The sequence below is a fragment of the Miniopterus schreibersii genome (assembly GCF_964146895.1).
Source record: "Miniopterus schreibersii genome assembly, chromosome: 9".
In the NCBI taxonomy this organism is placed as follows: Eukaryota; Metazoa; Chordata; class Mammalia; order Chiroptera; family Miniopteridae; genus Miniopterus; species Miniopterus schreibersii.
Window position 1 is genome coordinate 29,792,217 of NC_138118.1, and position 24,804 is coordinate 29,817,020.

At 32.6% G+C, this 24,804-nt stretch overlaps 1 protein-coding gene across 8 annotated transcripts in view; it reads right to left on the reverse strand.

The window, feature by feature from the left end:
• Positions 1 to 24,804, reverse strand: part of FOXP2 (forkhead box P2) — a 664,287-nt gene that overhangs the window by 109,167 nt on the left and 530,316 nt on the right. For 6 of the 8 annotated variants that reach the window (XM_081147828.1, XM_081147830.1, XM_081147829.1 and 3 more), the window contains exon 5: positions 9,759 to 9,797. The exons of the other annotated variants lie outside the window; for them this stretch is intronic. In XM_081147828.1, the coding sequence (XP_081003954.1) occupies positions 9,759 to 9,797 (39 nt within the window). The remainder of the gene's footprint in view (positions 1 to 9,758; positions 9,798 to 24,804) is intronic. 8 annotated transcript variants of the gene reach the window in all.

Here is a 24,804-nt window from a genome sequence, read left to right on the forward strand (position 1 = left end):
AATAGTTTATAAACATAAAAAAAAAAAAGAACTTCCTTAATAGTCAAGAAAATTCGTATTAAACAATGATAAGAAATCATTTTTTGATTGATCATATTAGGAAAGATAGAAAAAATAATCTTCAGTGTTGACAAGGAAATGGGTAAATGATAGCAATACCCATATATAGAATGAGCAAGCTTGGCTGGTTATTTTGTAAATTGGTACTAACATTCTGGTTGGGAGTATGTACCAAAAATATGTTTACATTTTGATCTAACAATTCTTTGGTATCAGCACCCAAAAAAAATATAAAGATGTGAAAATACACACACACAATCTAAGTTTGGAATTTTTATCTGGGCTATCTTAAAACTGTGTGGTACAATAAGATAATTTTTTTTTCTTAATTGTATTTTCTACTTTTCAAAACTGAAGTGTTAAAAAGATACATAAAAATTCCTTGAAAATATGTTTAAAATTGTTTAACCTAAAATTGAATAAAATACTGTAAAGCCTCTATTTTTAAATAATTGGTAATAAAACCAAAGCAGAAACCATTCAACTCTGATTTTTAACAATCAATATTCTGAAGCTTATAGAATTCATTGATATAAAATCCAAGGAACTGGACAAAGATTGGTATTTATAACCAAGTGACAAAACTAAAGACAATAAAAACAAAGAATAGCTCAGATAACTATCAAATGTTTTATTCAGTCCACAAAGTTGGCTTTGGTGACTCAAAGAAAAGATGAGGGTTAACTCATTATTTGAAGAAATCACTTAAGCTGAATGGACATTCACGGAAATCTCAAGCTGATGTCAAAAGATACCAATTTTTAACATAATAGAATTCTGCATCACTTTCATCTTCTTAGCTATGTTACTTGTACCTTTATTCTTATATTACCCATTATTTTAAAACAGCGTATCCTTAAATGTAGAATCCTTAATCCAAAGGAACAGGTTAAAAGTAGTTATAGACTATTACCATTACTTGAAAGTGAATTTAGAGAAAAAAAGGTTAATCAAGAAGGAGGGCAGCCCAGCCAGCAGGCTAAGTGGTTGAGCATCGACCTAGGATCCAGGAGATCTAGGTTTGATTCCCAGTCAAGGCATATGCCCAAGTTTCGGGCTCAGTCCCCAGTGGGGGGCTTGCAGGAGGCAGCTGATCAATGACTCTCTCATCACTGATGTTTCTCTCTCCCCCTCTCCCTTCCTCTCTCTGAAATCAGTAAAGATATACTTAAAAAATGTTTTAATTTAAAAATAAAAAAGGAGGGTGATATTTGTGGATTTGGATTTAAATACCCCAATAAAGAAAATAGAACCTGATAGATTCAATAGAAATGAGAAGTGATGTTATCTCAAGTGAGGGGAAAAGGGGGCTATATATTAAAAATAACCATTTTTACCTCTTTAAAAAGAAAACTTCTTCCTAAATCAAAGGTATTATGTTTATGGGAATTCTTTTTTCCTATGGTATTTATTTTATTTAAAACCATATTGAGTCCTGACTGGTGTAGTTCAGTTGGTTGATCATTACCTCATTGCCTGCTCCATTCCTGGTCAGGGTACATACCCAGGTTGCAAGCTCGATCCCAGGTTGGGGCACATGTGGGAGACTGTCATCAATGTTTTTATCTCCCTCTCTCTCCCTCTACCTTCCTCTCTTTCTCTTAAAAAAAAATCAACAAAAACATACTTTAAAAAAATGAATAAAATCAAATTGAGGCATACAACAGATTATTCTATGATCTAGATAAGCACATAACTGGGCATAAAACTAAAAATAATAAAGATATTACTGATAAGACTAGTATATAAATAAGAGAGACAATATTTCTAAATAATTTTTCCACCAAGTGTGACACATAAAAGTAGAAGTACTAGTTCATGTAATCATAACACATTTGTAAAATATTTTTTAAATGGAGAGAAATCAATATTACTATCTGATTTAAATCTCACATTAACTCTATCTGTATAGTGTCTCAGTTATTTTTATCTTCTCCCTTTGTTGTCCAATACAGTACCCACTAGACACATATGCCTATATAAACTTAATTTTAATTAAGTTAAAATTAAATAAGAGGAGCTCTAGCTGGTGTGGCTCCATAGGGTGAGTGTCGTCCCATGCACCAAAAGGTCCTAGGTTCAATTCGTGGTCAGGATACGGCAGCACTTGCTGGAGGCAACCACTTGGTGTTTCTCTCTCACATCAATGTTTGTTTGTTTTTTCTCTCTTCCTCTCCTTTCCTTTCTCTCTAAAAAAATCAATAAAACATTTAAAAATAAGTAAAATTAAACATTCAGTTCCTCAGTCACACTAGCATATTTCACATGCTTAATATATGACTAGTGGTTCCTCTGCTGAGGAGTGCAGATATAAAACATACCCATTATTGTAAAAGGTTCTATGGACAGGTCTGCAGGGACTGCTTGGCAGAAACACGTGGCCTCCTAAGCCGCACATAGGCTGTGCAAGAAAAACTCATATCAATAACCAAGGTAGAACCCTGTCTATAGATTCTAGAATGATTGCTCCACAATGTGGTAAATTAGTTCAGGAAAGGCTATTCCCATTTTATAGATTAAGATTGATGCCCAGAATGATAAAATGCCTTTTATGAGGTCATATATGGAGCACAAGGCATGAACTCAATTATGTTACTAAAAATTACACTGCTGCCACTGACTTAATGTTGTTTAAATAAAAGATAGAAGGTTAATATCCAAAATATATAAGGAACTCATACAACTTAACAAAAGGAAGACACAGTCCAATTAAAAAATGGACAAAAGACCTAAATAGATACTTCTCCAAAGAAGACATATAAATGGCTAAGAGACATATGAAAAAATGCTCACCATCGCTAATCATCAGAGAGATACAAATTAAAACCACAATGAAATATCAGTTCACACCTGTCAGAATGGCTGCCATCAACAAGTGAACGAACTACAAGTGCTGGTGAGGGTGTGGAGAAAAGGGAACCCTGGAGCACTGCTGGTGGGAATGCAGATTGGTGCAGCCACTATGGAAAGCATATGGAGTTTACTCAAAAGATTAAAATAGACCTGCCATTTGACCCAGTGATCCCACAGCTAAGAATATATCCTAAGGAACTCAAAACACCAATCACAAAGAACTTATGCAACTCTATGTTCATAGCAGCACAATTTACAATAGCTAAGATCTGGGAACATCCCAAGTGCCCATCAGTAGACGAGTGGATAAAAAAGTTATGGCACATTTACACCATGTAATACTATGCAGCTGTAAAGTAGAAAGACCTTTTAGCCTTTGGCACAGCATGAAGGGAAATGGAAAGTATTATACTAAGTGAAATAAGCCAGTTGGAGAAAGATGAGTACCACATGACCTCACTTGCATGTGGCATATAGTAAACAAAATAAACTGATGAACAAAGTGGATCCAGGGACATAGAAGCATAGAACAAACTGAGGGAGCTCAGGGGGAAGGCAGGGAGGGGGGTGTGGGTGGGGAGAAATTAATCAAAGGATATATGTTTATAAGTATAACCCATGGACACAGACATTGGTATGGGGAAAGCCTGGAGGTGGGATGGATGTGGGGTGGAGGGGATTAGTGGTGATAAAAAGGGGATATCTGTAATATTCTCAACAATAAAGGTAAAGAAACATTTTTTAAAAAGATGAACTACACCAAGGAAAAATAAATAAATAAAAAATAAATAAATGTATTTATTAAAAAATTAATTAATTAATTAAAATTTAAAAAAATTACTGGCTATAAACAATCTCCAAAAATACTTTGTACTGAATTTTAGACAAATGTTCAAGGATTAACTGTATTGATCAATACAGAATAGCAATAAAGGTGTAATAAATTCAGTAAATCAATCATTTAAAACCTAATTAACCAAGTTGGTAATTTAGGTGGATATGCTGTAGTTGTCAAGTTAATCAGTGTCCAATCTCTGGTCCATATATGGTAAACATAATGGAATTTAAGTTACTCTATTTCCATCAAGAAAATATTGGATATAAAGCAATATTTTAGATCTTTTTTTTTTCTTTTTTATTAAATTTATTGGTGTGATATTGGTTAAAAAACTATATCGGTTTCAGGTGTACAATTCTATAATACATCATCTGTACATTATGTCATGTATTCCCTACCCCAAGTCAAGTCTCCCTCCATCACCATAAATCAAAAGAAGATGATTGCTAGACTGGTAAAGCATAAATAGCATTTTTGAAAGAAAGCACTATGTGAATAGTAAAACAATTAGGGAATCATAAGTGTCCTGATTTAACTTTATAGTTTTCTTTGTCTTCAGATTTCTGAGTCTATGATTTCCCTAGAAAAAGCACATAGTATAATCATAGCATCCTTTATTAAGAAAAAAATAATTATGCTTCATTTAAAATAGGTTGTCTGAATTTTCCAACTAATTTCCTGTTTGTCCAACAGGGTATACCCTGCATAGCTAAGAAGAAAAAAAAACTCATATCTATGCTTTCTCCACTTCTTCCTAGATATTAATTCATTCTCCTCCTCCATGGCCATACACAAACACCAGCTCTTATCATATTCCGGCAAAGAACTGGCCAACACTTCTATGGTTAAGAAATTTCAGAGCAAGAAGGGCCCTCAATGGTCATAAATGGCTCTAATGGTTATTTGCATATATCTGCTTGTAGAAACAGATATAATGGCTCTAATGGTTATTTGCATATATCTGACAGTAGAAACATGCTCGGGAAATTCACACAGGACTCCCTGGGCAGCCTGCAGGCAGCAGGAGAAAGGCTTGTATCAGAATAACACTGTGAGGGACTTTCTGGTCCTGATCCACAGTTTGGAGAGTCACTTTCAAGAAATGCAGGATATAAGGTTTGCTGCAAAGCACAGTAAAATGGCAAAGCTCTTTCCTCTAATATTTGGTTAAGATCATGGTTTTAAATTTTCATGATAGCCTCCTTTGTAGACAGAATTTCTTTGGGTTATATTTGTAATACTAAGGGTGAAAAAATATAACTCAAATTGTTTTTGGTAGGAATTAAAATAACCTGAACTAAGTGAATACAATTAATAACAAGCAAAAATGTTCTCCAAAAGAGATTTTGCAGTCTGGAAGCCATAGCACACTTAGCTCTTTAAGCATCAGCGTCCATTAGATGGCATTTTGTAACATGGACATGTATATAGTAAATGATCATAAATATTTTTTACCCACATGTATTATATTTAGAAAGAACTATTGACTTCTAGTTTAGTATAATATTATAAGCACCTAAATCTGCTGCCCTTCTCTCTCTTTGTTTTAAAAATAATAAAAATATTATATCAGTCTTGGAGGAAAAAAAGAAAAGGTACCAGCAGAAGACCAGAAAGTTTGAGAAACTGGGTACAAAGTGAGCAGACGAAAGGGCACAGGCTGACAAACAAAAGGGTATGGAAAAATGCAGCTCCAAATACCAGTAGTAAATTCTTACTTCCCTCAGAACACGAAGGGGAAGGGTGGACCACAAAACAATCATCCTGGGAATTAATTAAAATCCACCATTGAGAATGCACAGGCCTGTAAAACACCTTCTCCCACACTCTCTCCAAGTAATAGAGTATCCCTTCTCACGGAATGGCTTTTGCCCCCAGGATAAAGTCTGAGAAAACAAACCGTCTGTCTGGAGAAAACACCCAGTATGGATGTAGGAATGTGAAAGATAAGCAGGGCAGAGTTTAGAGTTAGCTCTCAGCCTCAATTACAGACTGCAAGACAAGTCAGCCATTTCTAAGTAATACTGTCTCTACTTTGGCAGTGTTGGCAATTTGGTGCACTCAATCCTGAAATAAAACCCCTAAAGTGAAGGCTGCTTCTCAACACGTTTCCATTTAAGGGAGAAGGTTATCTTTGAAATAAACCTACACAACCATGATGCAGAAAATTTATTCCAGCTACTGGCCCTATTAATAAGCCACATCTTCCATTTATATGTTGAACCAACAACAAAAAATTAGACATTAAAAGAAAACCAATAGCATAAAAAAGAATGAAAAAAACTAGCAAATATAACAAGTCACAAGAGATGAAACAGGTAATTCAGGGAACAGAAGAAAGCTTTAAGAGTCTTCTAATCTATCCTCAGATAGAAAAACATAGATATTTAAGTTTATTATTTGAGTAATAAAGATAACCATTAGAAGAGCTCAAAATAATAGCAGAACTAGGAAAAAACTGGTGGTGCTAAAATATTACCAAATTTCTAATGTTTTTATAGCAAGATATGAACATATTCCATCTATAGTTGATAAAGACATAGAAGCACTGTATTTCTAATGATAATGTGCTGTAGAAGTTCAGAAGAAACATCAGTTACCTGGGGCAAAAATGATATTGTTTGAATTCAGTTTATTTTTCACATCAACTAGTATATATTCAATATGCTTGGAAAACTTTCTAATGACAAATCCAAAGCAGTAACCAACCTCCTGTTTATTGTTGAACACTCTAGAAAAGCAATTCCCTTCAGATCCAGAGGAATAATGACCTTGAGAAAAATATCAATTGTAAGTTTCTTGAGAGCAGAGAGTATTTCACTTTCTAATTTCAAGAAACCTAAAAACACAGAAACTACAAAATATGTTTTCTTCTGGATCTGGATCTGGGGGGGAAAGCCACCACTTGTTTTCATTTTGGGCCATTTTATATATACTTTTTAAATGTATATTTACATTTTGAAATTCTAATTCAACTATGGGCTTGAGACTAGGTAGTTAAAAAAATTTAAATGAGCTTAAAATAAATATGAAAGAAACTTTAAATGAGGATGAAAACATCAGAATCATCAATGAGACACTAAGAAAGGCAGATTTCATCTCATGTTCACCAAATCAACAGCTGATTTGAACTTTGAGAACTATTGCATAACTAGTGAGAAAATGCTTTCCTCCTCCTATACAGGTTAAGGAAATACTTCCTTATTTCTACCCTTGTCTATGCTGTTCCTCAAGTATTTTATTCACATTTTGTTGAAAATACTGACAGTAGAAATTGGTATAACATAAATTGAATTCATCACAATTTTAAGAATTACTATGACTTTATGTGTTAAAGTTGGTTCATTCAAACAATTAAAGCTGAAACAGTAAGAAAAATGAAACATCTAAAAATCTTAATATAAATTAAATAATGAGTACTTACTAAACTCAGCATTTAAATATTAATGGTTAATTAGTATTTAATAATATTATTACTGGTACTTTGTTAGTAAAACTGCCTTTACTAGTACAAACTATGATTTATAAATGCATAGCAATAGAAAGATTTTGTGTGAATACAAGAGAAAGCTTTTATAGTAATATGTTGTCAGAAATATATTTAAATGTTAAATAGATGAACAACTATATAAACTATTTTTGGAATCTTGACATCTTTATATATTTCAAATTACAGTACTAGAGGAAAGCTTCCTTCAAAAATCTTAGTTAAGATGGAAATGCATCCATTCAAATATAGGTATGCATCACCATTTCAGAATTAAGAAACAGAAATAACATAAATTAACATACAGAATTACTTCATATACTTTTTAAAATATTAAATAAAATCAAGAAATAGTTAACCAGTAACACTCTGACAAGTCATTATTAAATGTATTATAAAATGTAAATACTGTATAAATATATGTAGATTTTTAATGCACAAATTAAAGTCACCAAGCATTCTGTAAAATGTTTATTATTTAACAAACAACAATAAGGTACTTATAAATGAAATCTTCATAGAAGAGTAAACATCACCAAAAATATTTCCAGTAACTCAAACCATAGCAAATCTCTTTATCCTCCTTTCAGGAGTATTTTACTCCTGAAACACTGTGGGACACACAAGACTAAGTGATAGATAACATTTCTAACATCATATTATAAGTAGGCATTCTTCAGTTTAACCACTGATATTCATGAATTACCAGGTAAGAAATTCAATCAAGCAAGTTCGTTGTATTTTGCAAACAAAACATAACAAATGTTATATTACTAAAATTATCTTATTTTTAAACTCAATTTACTCAAAATAATTGGTTTGTGCAGACATTTTTGTTTTTCACACACATACAAAACAAATAGCAAAAATAGCAAATATGCTAAATATGCTAAATAAAATCACAGACCATAAAACTATTTTCCTCAGATTTTAAACTATTACATTAAATTTCATAGCAAATTATAAATAAGGATCTGAATTATATCTTTAAATCATAAATGCATTTACACATTATCTTGTATATGTATATGTGTAAATATATGTACATATACACATATATATACACACACAACAGGGTGAAATGTTCATTTTTTAATAGTAGTACTTTAGAACAGCACTTCTTAATCTTTAATGAGCATATAAATTAACTAAGGATCTTGTTAAAATGCAGATTTGATTCAGTAGGTCTAGTATGGGACCTGAAATTCTGCATTTCTAAAAAATTCTCATTAGGTTATGCTCATGGAACTCACTGTGTAGAGAGGATCTTGAAAAAGTGTTTCCTCATCTTGGCTAATCACTGGAATCATTGGTGCACTTGGTAGGAATACAGATTTTCTCACTTTTCACTGAAAATAATAAATCCCTGTTTGGAGTGAGACTCAGAAAAATGTGGCCAAGATGGCTACCTCAGATTGTGAAACATTGATTTAAAGACTGGTAAACTTAACAAAAATTCTTTCCATTCTTTAATGTCTCACTACAGCAAACCCTTGATTTTTTGGACTTTAATTTAATGGACTTCAGATTTAATTGACAAAATTTCCAGTCCATATGTTAGAAGTGAAAATTTATACCCTGTTAATTTTAAAATGCTTTTAACCAAGATTTGCTTGTAATGAAATTAACCAGTTATTTTTTGTTATTAATTCATGTTATTTTTAACAAATTTTAGGCCATATGTTGGGAAAAACACTGTAATAATTTCCCTGACATAAATATTACATATCTATAACTATAGTCTACATATTTAAATCCAAGAGTCACCGCTTATAAGCAATGTTTGGTGAATGATTAACGTGTGATCTCCCTGCATCCCGTGAGTTAATTGGTTCTGTTGTTGCTCCACATGACTTTCTGTAGCAGTTTTAACCAGTACCTGCCAATGTTCCCACATGAACTGAGCCATGCCCCGGCTGGGTGCATTTGTTTACTCGAGGTGATTGGTGAATGCATGCATTTACTAGACTTATTAAGTATAAATTTAAAATTACAATGCCCTGGCCAGTGTGACTCAGTTGGTTGGGGTCTCATTCCTTACACCTAAAGGTTGCCGGTTCAATTCCCAATCAGGGCACATGCCCAGGTTTCAGGCTCATTCCTGGTAAGGGGTGTGTAGGAGGCAATGGACTGATGTTTCTCTCTCTCCCCCTCTCCTTTCCTCTCTCTAAAAATCAATAAAAAATATTTTTAAAAATTACAGTAATACATATAGAAAACTTTTCTGTGAAATTAAACTTTTCATATATACTTAATTTTAATTACACAAAAGCGCCCACATAAGTAAAAACAGGTAAACTAGTTAATTTGTCAGTTTTATAACATACACATTCAGAAAACCTGCTTTATTATATTAGGGACTTTCCACTTTGATGGATGCCCTCTTGCCCAAATTAGTCCATTATATGGAGATTTTACTGTATTTCCAACAACATTTACATACTTCAGAAATCTTACTTGGTCAGTAAGAAAAAAATTATCATTAGATGGTGCACAGAGAAAAAAATGAATATTGCTTACCATTATGTTTTCAGTCAAAATTGTACTTCCATCCTGATTCTATGAAGAGATATTTAGATTAAACTCTATGAATGACAATAGAAAACAAAATTTTACACAAACAAAAGATTACTCTTTAAAGTACCTACTATGTGCCAGTCACTGTGCTAAAAGTACTTATAAGCATTTCTCATTAGGTAGCGTGAAAAAACAAAATATTTCTCTCAAAAGTAATAATCTAGCAACAAAAAAGTTTTAGCAGCTTTCTATTCCATACAGATGTTACAGTAGCCAGATGTAACTTTGTAATCCAGGACATAATATGGACTCTAAGAACTCACCACTCCGGGTAGAAGAAAGGTGGGAGAGACTTGAGTGGGCAAAGGCATGGAGGTGGGAAAGGCTTGGGCATATTAGGGCAGAGTAAATATTTTGATTATTTTTGAGAGCCAGTTAAAAATAAGGAATTACAAGACACCTGACAGAAGGGGGAGATTTTAGAAAAATAGAACAGACTCAACAATGCCAAATAAGTATTTCAACTGTCAAACAGAAGAGAAGATATAATGAGAATAATAGTTTTAATGAGAGTAAAGTGTTTCTTAAAGGAAGATTTTAAAATGTAAACTAATAGAAAAAATATAGGAAGTTGTCAGACTGAAAAAAAAAATCAAATTTTTGAGAACATAAGTTGGAATATTACCTGGTGATTGTCAAATCAGTTTTGTGTCCTTATCAGAAGTTGGTGGAGCTGAAAATACCTCGTTTAAAGGAGGTGGAAAAGAGAGAACTCAGGATGTTCAGGGACACTAAAATGACTCAAATATTTGGGCATTCTTCTAATATGGTGAAGGGAGCTTAATTTAAATTATGCTTGCAGTGGGGTAATTAAAAACCCAGAAAAATGCCACAGGGTTGTGAAGTAAAGGAGAGATACTAAATTCAGTCCTAACTTTGGATCTCGGCTTAGTCATCTACTAAAATGTGGCCCTAGACAAGTTATTTTACTTCTTAGTTATGCTCTTTTTCCTCAAAGAAAAAACAATAGGTATATATAGGTATAATAAAAGGCTTCTGCCAACATGACCACATTGCAATATTGCCTGATAATAGCTGACATACTTGATACTATCATTTACTCATCTTCAAATTTCTGTCCAATTGAGATGAAAGTTGGTTTCTATTCACTTTAAAAAGGAATTAACTCTAACTCTTCCCTTGATGCCAGCATTCTCCCTTATCACCTTTCAGACCTTGTTTCAACTTATTGTTTTCCTTCTTGCATTTTTAATATTTTCATTTCCACCATCCCGTCTCCCCAACATGCTTTCTTAATTTTCCTTCTTATCAAGCCCCCATCCAGTCATCTTCTTTTTAATCAGCATTTCCCCCAAAAGACTTCGTGTATACTACTTGTCATCTCTACATATACTCTTAGTTACCATTCAAGTCATGGCCATAGACTATATTAACTTGAAAACACTCTTGCCAAATCTGGTGACTTTCTTCATGTCTCATCACTTCATGTCTCAGTCTTAAAACCACCCTTCAGTATGTGATAATGCTTTTAAAATACCTTTCAGCTTTCAAAAAATCTCTTTTGCTGTCCCTGACTGCTGGGTCCTGGTTCTCTACTGTCTTATAGAGTCACATTTTTACTGGTTCTTTTTTCTTTTTCCTCTCACCTTGAAGCTTCTCTATGCTTGTCTTCCCCTTTAGAATCTCCTTTAAAATTATGGATTTCAGTCTCCTGCATATGTATTACTTCCAAAAGTGCATCAACTCCAACTCATTGTTAACTGTCTCCTGAACAGGGATACCCCACTGGTAAATATACTTCTCAAACAACACTTATTATCACCTTCGACTTCTTACTGACTTCTATCACACCTGATATTCTTCCTGTGTTCTAGATATCATCCTGTTCACAATCATCCAAATACAAATATCCAAGCACAAAATAACAGGGATCTCAAGATCAAGGCATTGTATTCTCCCTCAAATCTGTCCTGTTATTTCCTTACCTTGTCTTACCCTAGTTAAGATAACCATTTTTTTAGACACCTTCTAGACACGTAGACTCTAATATTTTTCTAGTTCCAATCACTTCTTCTTATTCTTCCCAAGGATATCTTTTAACAAAATTGTCTGGTTATGTTACATCCAGATTTTATGAGCAATCTTCATTGCTCAAAACCTTACAGAATATTTAAAGTCCTTTAAAAGAGTCACTCAAAATTCAAACTTTGGCCATGGTCCATATTTAAAGATTGCATATGCCAACCTTTCCCCATAATGTTCTCCAAATCCCCATGTACAATACACTATGTTATGCATTGAAAATAACCAATCATTTTTGCTCTTCTATAATTTAGCTTATTCTGCTCCCAATACCTAGAATGCTCCCTATAGTTCCAGCACTGTTATGTTTCGTCAAAACTTCACCTCAAGTAGACCTCTTCCATCTATCTGTCTCTAATTCCTCAGCATAATGATTTAAAAATTATGTACAGTTTACATTGATTTTTTAGTCCTAAATTATGGATTTCTCATCTTTATAGTCAATACTTCTTAAATGTAGATGATTACTCATTGTATTTCTGAAAAATTTTTTAAACTTTGACTTATTCATAGTATATGTTCAGTGAATATGTGTTGAATGGAACTGAGTATGAGGGTTGTCAAAGAATAATTACAGAAATATGCATTGGATTATCGTAGACATATGAGATCAAAAGAGTGATTAATCAATGTGGACTACATTGGTGAAAAAGCACTTATATGGGATAGTAATTAAGCTGGGCTTTGTATAACCAGTAAAATTTGATAAGCAGAAAAAAAGGAGGAAGCTACAGAGTGATAGTAACGTAGGGGGGAAAAAAGGATATTGTATATTTGGGAACAGAAAGTGGATGTATCTGTCAGGACCTAATGGCTTTTTTTGTAAAATAATAAGGATGAGGGTAGGAAAGAAAAAAGGCCCGTTTGGGGTGGAGGGCACATGATTGCAAGGCTTAGGTTTGCAGTTTTAACTAGCAGACAGTTAGTTGGCAGGTTTTAAAGACTGTGTAAAAGTCATCAGAAAGAGAATTAGAAACACTTATTTATTATAATGATATAAATTAAAAGTGGTGTGTGATAATTAACAATGGTGAAATTGATTGCTTGAAATGGACTTTTCTAGAACTATAATTTCTCAACAGAATTTTAATCTCTGTCCTCAGTTTACAAGTGTTATGAATATATTTTACAGGATCAAAGTTGTATGTTATGGACAGCATTTTCATCTGTCAATTCAAGAATTCATTCTGAGCTTTACCTATTTAGATGTTTGATATTTCAATATCAGACTTAAAGTATTATCTTGTCCCCTTTTCTTTGTATTTTAAGATCAGGACAACCCACTAATAATCACTTACAACCTAAAAGGCCCGGAAACCCTCATTGTTTCTCTTTGTAGAGCAACTGATTTTGCTTGAATGTGTAGTCTAAATGAAGGGGAAATTAAAGTAAAAAATAAAAACTTTGTAAAAATTAAGCATATTCCTTTAAACATTATGAATTAAATTAGGGCCAAGCCAGGCATGGCTCAGCAGCTGAGCACTGACCTAGGATCTCAGAGATTGAGGTTCGATTCCCAGTCAGGGCTCATGCCTGTCAGGGGCCTGCAGGAGGCAGCCAATCAATAATGACTCTCTCATCATCAATGTTTCTCTTTCTCCCTCTCCCTTTCTCTCTCTGAAATCAATAAAAAGATAAAGAAAAAAAAGAACTAAATTAGGAATGCCTTGTATACGTTTAAAAAATAAGTCTTTTGTTAGCTGAAGTTCTAATAAAAGAGTGCAAGCAATAGATCAAGAGTCTGGGATTCACTGTTCACTTTAAAATGTTTCTAGGGGAATCATTGAGGATCCTTAAATTTTCTTTTCTAAAACTTCAACTTATAAATAAAACTATATCATATATCTGATCAAGACCTTAAAAGTGTCCTGAACAAACTACAAATAGTCAAGTAATATGTATGGTAATTTTAAAAGTGATAATGAGATCCATCTGGTTTTCAAAACTTTTCATAGATAAATGAAATTAGCAACTTTTGGAAAAGTTGAGTGTTGTCCTTAATTGACAGATATATAGAATTAACATTAAAATACGTAGCCTGACCAAATTAATATATATGAACCATGGCTCAAGGTTAAAGAACTATCATATCAACAATAGCTCCCCCTTCAATTCAATAAATAATAAAAATATATTAGGAAAGAGACTCTTTAGTTTTCCCAACTGTAAAATTAAAAAGTTGAACTAGATGAACCATAAAACTCATTTTGCCTAAAATATCATATCAGTCCATATAGGATGGAAATTTATTTTGAGTAGGCATCCACAGGTTGCAACTCTTCTAATAAAACAAGGTACTTAGGTAATATATAAAGAGACAAAGGTAAACACACAAAATATATTTTCTGACTTTAATATGAGATTATAAGAGGTATGCAACTTACACTTACAGGGAACAAGGATTTAAGGATAAAACAATAGTACATATGTTATTCATATCGTTTTATTTATTTTAATTTTTTATTAATTACCTATGTATCAGAAAAATATTCATTAGGTATTCATACATGATGCTTTAGAAATATAAAATTCATGAACCTTTGAGCTTGTTTATTAAATTTTGATGGCATTATTTTATAAACACTCAACCTCCAAAATTACACAACCACATGTGAATCTACGAACTATGCCTAATACAATGAGGATTTATTTGAGATATTTATTTGATGCCTCCTATTCACTGTAACATCTCAACATACTCTGACTTAAGAGTACTTAAGTAAGCACTCTTAAATTCTCTTACTCTCATTCTATATACAGTAGTCTGTTTTAAGCCAGAATAAATATTTTACATGTAAAATTCAAAATTAAAATTAAGATATTATATTGCTATTTTTTAAATATTAAATATACAATTTATGTAATCTGGAGTGCGATGTTATAACTAGTACTCTGGATTTGAAAGGTAGATTACTTTTTTCAATGTTACAAAATATCTCACACTCTCTTAAGAGAGAACAGGAGAAAATTCTGCTGAAATGGTACTCATAACTGCAGAAAAAAGAGCTTAGGAATATGATTTCATGAGAATTTCATGCTGTTCCTTAATGTTAAATATGACAAATGATACAACTTGAAATACCTAACTTCATATAAGATTGTATTCTTCATTTTATCATTAGTGTGAATCTGTTTGCACCAAATTTATTATTATAATAAGGAACATGATAGATTGAAAGTAAACAAACGCAATTTCATCTAAGGTGTATGATGCATTATGTGATTGAAGCATGACAGAACATTGTTAACGGTAAGCCTCCAAAACTCCACTGGATCAAGATTTAAAATGCAGCATGCAGTTTCAGGTTTAAGTTTTAATGCCAATGGGAATTATGTGCTGCTTAATGGAATGTCCTATGTACATATTAAAATTATATGAAAAATTCAGAAATTTTAAAATATTTTAAAGTAAATGTATTGTTGTATGGATGGCACTTAAATAAATATTTGATTCCATAATTTGTTATTTCTCTGCAAAATAAATAATTATTTTGCTTACTGAAAATTACAGATTAAACGTTTAACTTCAAAACTATGATTTGCAGATAAAATTTAATAAAAATACGTGCACATTCTTTTACATAATTGATAAATTAAATACATATTTGTATATATGTTTATGTGTGTGCACATGTCTACTCATGAGCCGCAAAGGTTTACAAACTAGGATGACTTGGTTTTTGTCCCTTTCTCTTACTATCATGTTAAAATAAGATGATGTAGAAATATACAAGAACCAGAAATACAAATAATAAATGTGGAATATACTTTCTATAAGTGATGTTTGGAAATATTCAATGACTATAGAGTAAATTGTTAAAAATTAATGCAGATTACATTTGACATTTATAAACACTATAACTAACAGCTATTTCAAAAAAATTGTAATGTGAAAAAAAAATACAGTTTGTCTGAATGGGCACCATAAATTCACATTATTTTCACATGCATATTCTATTATATGTATCAATTTATTTGGTGAAAAGTATATTAAGAACAACAAAACCAGGTAACTAAATGAATAATCCTGTCCTCAGCTCCTGATTTTGGCCATACTAATGCTTTGGTGAATGGTCAAGGGGAATAAATTATTTATTATACATTTCAAAGAAAAGTCTTCATTGAAAAGGCTCTGACACTTGTCCTTCCTGGAACCAACATCAAGAGAATTCATGGTTATCTCTAAAATTGCAATGTGAACCCTGGTCAGCATGTTCTGTGGTTAAAGCATAGGCCTGTGCACCAGAGGGTAGTGTGTTCGATTTCCTGTCAGAGGCAGGTACCTGGGTTGCAGGTTAGATCTCCACCCCTGGTCGGGCCATGCTGGCTGGAGCACATGTGGGAGGCAACCAATCGGTGTGTCTCTCTCGCATTGATGTTTCTCTCTCTCTCTCTTCCTTCTCTCTCTCTCTTCCCCCACCCCTTCCCTTCCACTGTCTCTAAAAGTAAATAAAAAAAGACCTTCACTCCTCCAGTGAGGATTAAAACAAACAAAAAAAGGTGAGAGGCAATTACTCAGGAGAGGGAGGTGTATAGAATAAACTGAGCTCAGGGAGCTACATCTCAGCCAAGTGAGGTGTATAAATAGAATTATTAATATCTTGAACTACACTAGGAAAGAAAAAGATTAATCAAGCAGTTGCATACAAATGTCAGTCAAGGTTTTAAAAATGGAAACCCTTATTCTATCTTCAATGAAGAATCTGAAAGTTTTTTCAAAGTAGCCCTAAACATGGTCACTATATTACAGCTTTATGGCATAGCAAAATGAACTGTAAGATAAGTATTTGAAGTATTTGATTATCCTAAGCTGCATTTCATACCAAGGAAGCTAATATAGTATCAATACTATTGCAGTAGTGAATAAAAACTACTCAAAATGAACATGATGAATTAACAAATCTAACTTGTACTGCTTCATAATAAGTTCAAATTTATAATAACAAAACTTTAATACAAAAGCATCAAATCTCACAATATAGGTTTTATAGGAAGTATTCCAAAAAATTATCACATCATCACCCCTGGTTAATTGTCTCCAGCATGTTAGTTACAATTATCAATACTACTAATAAGTAGTAATTTATCTTGAACTTTTGCTTACTCTCAGCCAATTAATTTATAATAGAGAAAAAAGAAAACATTGAAAGTAGTGTAGTACTGTACTGCTACTTGTATTTTCTAATTCATACCTTCATGTGCTCTAATGGTACAGGCAAGTGAGGGTACAGTCACTTTTCCTCATTTTTTAGCCACAATTTTCCATGGCTTCCAGAAAGACATCATTTAGGTCTGCTGAAGCAGAGGTCTTTCTCTTCTACTTTGCTATCTTCTGCTTACAAATCAGAAAACATTTGGATAACATTGATTTTTGTGAGTAATAAAGTCAGTGATCAATGGAAATAATGAACATAAAGACTTTCCTTACAGTGAGGAACATTTCCATCTGTCTTAGTAATAACCCGAGGTACAATGCCCAATGTCTCTTATTCAGTTTTAATACTCAATATATATTTAAATTTATGTCAAATAGAATTGTCTCTTTGGTCCAAGAAAGATTATATTGATGCTACTCTAACACTGACTCAGAGAACTATTTCACATTTCCTATGTATTAGTCATCATGGTAAGTTCTTTTTGTGGTTATCAGATTTAGCCCCGTTACTACCCTTTCGTGTAAGTACTATTGTCCTCATTTTACAGATTGAGAGCATGAGTCTAAAAAAGATCAAGTAATTTGCCCAATATTCAATCTAGAAAGCTGATTCCAGTGCTCATGGGATAGATTATTTGGTGCTGGGTCCAATTTATAAAGCCTAAAAAAAGAGATGAATCTGAAAGAGAAAATAAGACATTCTTTAAAATAATCACTCTTGCTTTTTTCTTATTTCTTCTGATCCACAATTGCCATAAAAATGAAACATTCAGGAGGAAATCATAACAGAATAGAGATCTGTAGGGGAAAAGATCCAATGTGGTAAATATAATTTAATTTGATATAAATGGCATATAAACCAACTGGTCCAAGAACAGCCAAATCTCATTTTTAGTTTATGGGTCCAACACATTTTGTTCATCCAATATTCATTTGACCCGATGCTAAAAGTTTTGAAAATAAGACCCAAATGACAAAGACTCTAAGCATTCAATATAATTGCCTTAACACTTAGAGCTAACAGGCAGAGTCCTATGTAAAACAGTATTCACTTACATGTAAAAACCTATAAACAAGACTAACAATAGATTATCTGCAGGTAGGTGTTAATAAGTCCATTCAGGCAGATAAGGTTTCAACAAGATCTAGTTAATGAGGAGTGAATTTGGGTTATGATTATGTGGCTGAGAAGCCAAAGACTGAAATTTAAGACCTTGACAGAGTTATCCATTTGTGAATTTGTTTTCTATATCAGGAAAAAACAAAAGCATCTATCCTACTAATAAAGTTTGAAAGAAAAGTAAAATAAGTGAAGATTTTTCCAGATTAGAATTAAATATACATCATTTGAAAATATTGAGTGAAAAGCAAGTATTAAAAAGTAATCTCTCACAATGAAGCTTTCTTGCTCTCATACTCTTGTCCTTTAAAGCCATAACTTAGTGTTATTTTCTATAAAAGTCAAAGTTATAATAAGGATATTACATTATTGCTCTTAGAATTTTAAACATACAACCTGTGGAGACAAACATTTCTTTTAAATATAGCAAGTAGAAGATTACAATTTTCAGGTAGAGATGATATGTGAGTACAATTACTACTACCCACTATTGCAATAAACTAGTAGAGACACAGTAAATGTAGTCTATTACTGGGTACACAAAAGTGTCACTACTGTTCAACAACCTGATAATAAGGAGGCACAATACGCAGGTGATGGCTAACGTCTGATGGCTACTTACATAACAAAATGCCAGAAAATATTCCTCTGAAATATATTTATATTGCATTTTTTGTTAGGAATCTGATAGAAAAAGCACCTGAAAGAGGATGGCATGATGGAAAGCTTGTCAACTGCTAAGTATCAAATATGTAAGATTATGTGCTTCTTTAAGGCAATAGGACTTTAACCTACATTTGATAATTGTAAGTTACTTTTTATCCTGTAATGACGCTTTAAGCTTATTAATAAACTTATAGAATTTTTATTTTTTAAGTCAAGGGGAAAGTAAAAATTAAATTAACCGGCAAACTTGGAACACGTGCCTCAAAATTTTGGCTTTTTATTTGTGAAAATTGATCAACCGCAGAAGTAATATGTGTGATATTAAATTAATCCATTGATGGGGCTTTATGTATGATCTCTTAAAATTTTTGAATTATTACAAGGATTCATAATTAACTATAAATGTCACTTATATAGATTATAAAAGAAAATGGCTGGCTTTAAGTATCTTTATTCTTTCTATACCTTTCTTCCTTTTAGGCCACTAGCAATCTCATGGATTTAGTAAGGTGCCACTCCAACATAGGCATATTGGTGCCTATAAAATTTAATAAATACTGAGAGCCATGCCTTTCACACAGAAATTATCAACTATGAATAACAGATAGTATTGTTTTAGTTTTGATCTTTTTTAACTTTATTTTTATTGTTGACACTATTATAGTTGTCCCCATTTTCTCCCCCTTTGCCTGCCGCACCAAGCCCCCCGATCTCCTCCCCCCCCGCCATTGGCACATTGTTGTCTATGTCTATGGGTTATGTCCATATGTTCTTTGTCTAATCCCTTCACCTTCTTTTATCCAGTCACTCATCTCCCCTCCCCTCTGATAGCCATCAGTCTGTTTCATGTATCCATGCTTCTGTTTCTATTTTGTTCATTAGATTCTACATATAAGTGAGATCAGATGGTATTTGTCTTTCTCTGACTGGTTTATTTAACTTAGCATAATAATCTCCAGGCCCATCCATGCTGTTGGAAAGGTAAGATTTCCCTTTTTGTGGCTGTATAGTATTCCACTGTGTAAATGCACCATAGCTTTTTCATCCATTCATCTACTGATGAGCACTTGGGCTGTTCCCAGATCTAGGCTATCACATTATGTATCCATTTTAACTTGCAGAAAGTTTATATCTAAGGTAGTCAATAAAGAAAAATAAGCACATATATGTAATGTTCCCTTTGTGTTGTGAAGGCAAAAAGCATCATTAGCAAAACCATTCAGTGACTAAGTAAGTGGCAATCTGAGTGCACTGCAAGAATGGCAAACACCTGATCCATACACTGCATGCCCCTTCTCCCCAGTAACCATAGCAGACCTCACTAATTCATCCTGCTACTCTTTCTGTCTTAGGGACCAATTGCAGCCTCATACACATGGGCAACCTCAGACCCCTATTCAATACAACACTCAAGGAAGCCATGAACAATTTGGTGTACCTTTGGAAAGACCAATACTGGTAACCACAAACTTCACCCATACCATTAAAAATTACATGGTCTCTGGTGAGTCACTTAATTTCTCCTTGATTCCTTTTCATTCTGAAGATTTGTCAGTGAAAACATAAAGATCTGATACTGCAGATTTCACATCAAAAGAATAGAGAATGGATTTTTTTAAATGATAGCAGTAGTTTTAGATAAAGAACAAGCACTATTTGTAGTTAAGCCAGCTCACTCTTCAATCTAATAAATAAATAAATAAATTTCCATTGGGTTATTTGAGGAAAAAGTGTCACCAATTAGGAATACTGCCTGTTTCATCTTTAATGCACTATTTTTAAGGTATATTTGGGGATGAATTTTCTTTATTAAGTTAAAGTATACAGTTATTTCTGAAGTTTAATTTAAATTTAGCTTTCTTCAAAATATATATATATAGAATACTTAGAAATTAAAGTTGTTTTAGTCTTTCACACAAATTTATATCATTTCAGCAAAACTTACCACTACTTTTTAATTTTTCTATTTTTTAAATGTTATTGCAAAGAAATCTCAGGAAAAGTAAATACTTTAAAATTAAAATGAATGAAACCCCAAACTAGATAAATTTATTACCAATATTCTGTATTCACTATTTATATAAAGTAATACATGTTATTGTTGTTCCCATTTCTACCTTTATTTTGCATCTAACATTTTTTAAATGTTTCATGTTTATATATATTTTCACAAAGAATAGCATTCCATATTAACTTGACACTATATTTGAGAAAAATCTTTTAAAATTAAGATATGAAATTATTCATTCTTCATTCAGAAAGACACAAATTATTTGCTTTAAAGTCTTAATTGTGCTCTGTTCTATCAATTATAAATTAGAAAATATTATGTATAGGGTAGTAAAAACACATAAATTTGGTGTGATTCAATTTAAGAATACTCTAGTCCAAGGAAACAAAATAAGTACATCAATTCTTGAGGAAACAAACAAAAATTTTATATATGAAAATATGCACATGACGTACATATTTAAAGATTCCTTAAGAATACAGATAGTATTCATGCTACATACAAATGTGAAGGTGCTCTATATTAAAATTCTTGAATGGCTATTTCAGCATTGCTATTCATTTCCAAGGCTAACTGGTATGCCAGTTGGGTCACGAAAGTAATTTTCATTGACTGTTATAGTCTAAAGGGAAACATTACACGCTAGTGACAGAATATGTAAAAAAACATACTTATAGCATATTTATATGATAACTTGCAGAACATGGAACAGCAACTTTTCCCCAAAATATGTATCATGTGCATCTATAATCCCTATCCATTTATTTTGGGCATATCAATGCTATCTCATCAAATTATTCCTAAAAGTTCAAAAAAATTGTAGTGGTAATATGGCCACATACTTTTATATATTTAAGAAAAAATTAAATGCCATCAAGTCACAGAAATTGTGAACTGTATATCTGATGAAATATAACTGAAGTGAGAAGACAAGAAGTAACAGAAAACCAACTAATTACATCTGTATCTTAACATTAGTTACCTCTTGATTATCTGCATCAATGGAATGGAGTGGCTAATAAAAGATTATAATCTATTTAGTGACATTGGGTCTGTAGCCTTGTGCTTAGAAGCTGAATTTCTAATTGCCCAGTATAACCAACTGCAAATGTGCTGGGAGGTTGCCCGTCACACAGAAGAGTGACCACAGACACATAATTTTGTTTCTGGAAACATTTCCTATGTTAAACAAAGAGGATTAGAAGTTGACTCTTTTTCTTTTTCCAATCTTAAGGTTAATAGTAATAATGTACATTATTTTTTTTTTTATTGTTCAAAATATTACAGATGTCCCTTTATCTCTTCACTGGCCACTTCCACCCCTTCCACCCCCCTCCCCAGTCTCTCACCACACCATTGATTGTGTCTTTGGGTTATGCATATATGCATATAAATTCATTGGTTAATCTCTTCCCTTCACTATGAGATTCCTCAGTCTGATCCATGTTTCCATGTCACTGAATCTATTCTGTTCATCAGTTTATTAAGTTCTCCAGATTCCACATATAAGTGAAATCATGTGATGTTTGCTTTTCTCTGCTTGGATTGTTTCGCTTAGCATAATATTCTCCAGGTCCATTCATACTGTCCCAAAGGGTAAGAGATCCTTCTTCTTTACAGCTGCGTAGTATTCCATGGTGTATATGTCCCACAGCTTTTTTATCCACTCATCTACTGATGGGCACTGGGGCTGTTTCCAGATCTTAGCTATTGCAAATTGTGCTGCTATGAACATAGGGGTGCATATATTCTTTCTGGCTAGTGTTTCAAGATTCTTAGGACACATTCCTAGAAGCGGGATCACTGGGTCAAAAGGAGTTCCATTTTTAATTTTTTGAGGAACCTCCATACTGTTTTCCATAGTGACTGCACCAGTCTGCATTCCCAACAGCAGTGTACTAGGGTTCCCCTTTCTCCACTTCCTCACCAGCACATGTCATTTATTGATTCATTGATGGTAGCCATTCTGATAGGTGTGAAGTGATACTTCACTGTGGTTTTACTTTGCATCTCTCTGATGATCAGCGATGTTGAGGATTTTTCCTGTCTCTTGGCCATCTGCATGTCCTCTTTGGAGAAGTGTCTATTCAGGTCCTTTGCTCATTTTTAAATTGGATTGTTTATCTTCCTCTTTTTGAGTTGTATGAGTTCTTTGTACGCTTTAAAAATATGGAATGTTTCACCAATTTGCAGGTCATCCTTGTGCAGGGGCCATGCTAATCTTCTCTGTATTTTTCCAATTTTAGTATATGTGCTGCCAAAGCGAGCATGTATGTTATTCTTTAAAAATATTTTTTGGATTATTATAGTGGTAGGTCAACATAAATAAGACATTGCATCTTTTTCTCACAGTTAATAACATTAGAGATTTTAAAAACAAATAATTTGGCAGACGGGAATTTGAATATTTGAACAGAATGAATTAACTATTAACCAAAAATTTATTATTTACCATGTTCTGACTTAGGAACCTCACTTCCCATTGCTAAGGTAAAAGTATGGCCAATGTTAATAAATACACCTATAGATTTAAATGGTACTATGATTTTAGATGATGGGATGCCATTTGTCCTTAAAACATTATCTTTTTTTGGAAAAAAAAAATGACTTCTAGTCAATTATAACTAATACAAATGAACATAAATCTTGTCTTGTTATAAAAAGTGAGAACAATCACAAGACTCTCTTTAAGTAATCTGCCTTGATCATGCTTTACTATAACACCATTAAATATATATATGCCATTAAATATATATTTCAGATTATGAAGCCAAACTCTATATTCTCTGTTATAATCTGTTGAATTGTGTCATTTGTATTGAAAATGACTCTATACATTCAAATGTATAGGTCGCATTTTTATAATTAAAAGCAAAGTGATTATTTATTGATAAATGACACAGAATGTCTTTTTTTTTTTTTTTACCTAAGTAATATTAGACATTTGAAAGATTTTTTTCTGAAGGGCAAAATGATTACACGGCATTTGAATAGACCATGCGACAACACATCCTTAGATGTCATGTCTGATATGAAAGGATGGTCTTCATTCATAAGATACACAAGGGAAATTATATCATAAAAGAAGAAAAGCAAGGAAGGATGTAATAGTGGTGTCAGGGAGTATTTATAGTGGTTTGATGCATGTAAATATTACATCAGATAAATAATTCTTTTCAAATAGATCTCTGAAGTTCAGGGACTTTGCTTAAGAAACAGATTATACAAGTTTTACATGACTATATGCCATTTTCTTCAAGATAAGAACATTAATTCAAACAGGAAAAATGACTTCCAAAATATTCCTTTCCTTCAGTTTTCTATGAAGAAGTATATAACCTAATGCTGGCAGATGAAGACTAGGGAAAAAATTGTTCAAATTATATTTTACTATCAGAATTCAACAAATACATTTTCATCTAAATTATTTTGTCAACAGCCTGTAGTACCCTTGCTAACCTTATTTGGCACCAGTGCATAATTAGATACACAGGGGTGTGACTCCAATTGAAGGTGTTGGCATTGTAGCACTCTGTGAAAATATTAACTATGAGGTTAACTCCAATTTTCTCTTCTTTAATTAAATGCACATGGTACTAATGAGGTAACCTACTGTTCCTTGATAGCACTAATTAGCTAAGAGGAGAGTACTCTCTCACATTGCAATTTAAACCTAAAAATAAGGTTGAAAAATGCTAATTGCAGGCAATTTTAAAACAGTACAACCTAAAGAACTAGTCATAATAAGAGAAACTGACTGCTTTACAGCTGGGCAGCTGTAACTTTGCTTAAAATCTAAACAAGTTACATGGTTTATGGACTGCTATTTAACAAGATCATAGGTATCCTTAAAAAATATGAAATGCTACTTCATACCATAGTAATGATCCAGAATAACAAAAAATCCTCAGATCAACACTTATCTACATAAAACCCAAAATAAGTGAATACCACAAGAACTCCAAGGTGCCATGACATGATTTATATTTAATAC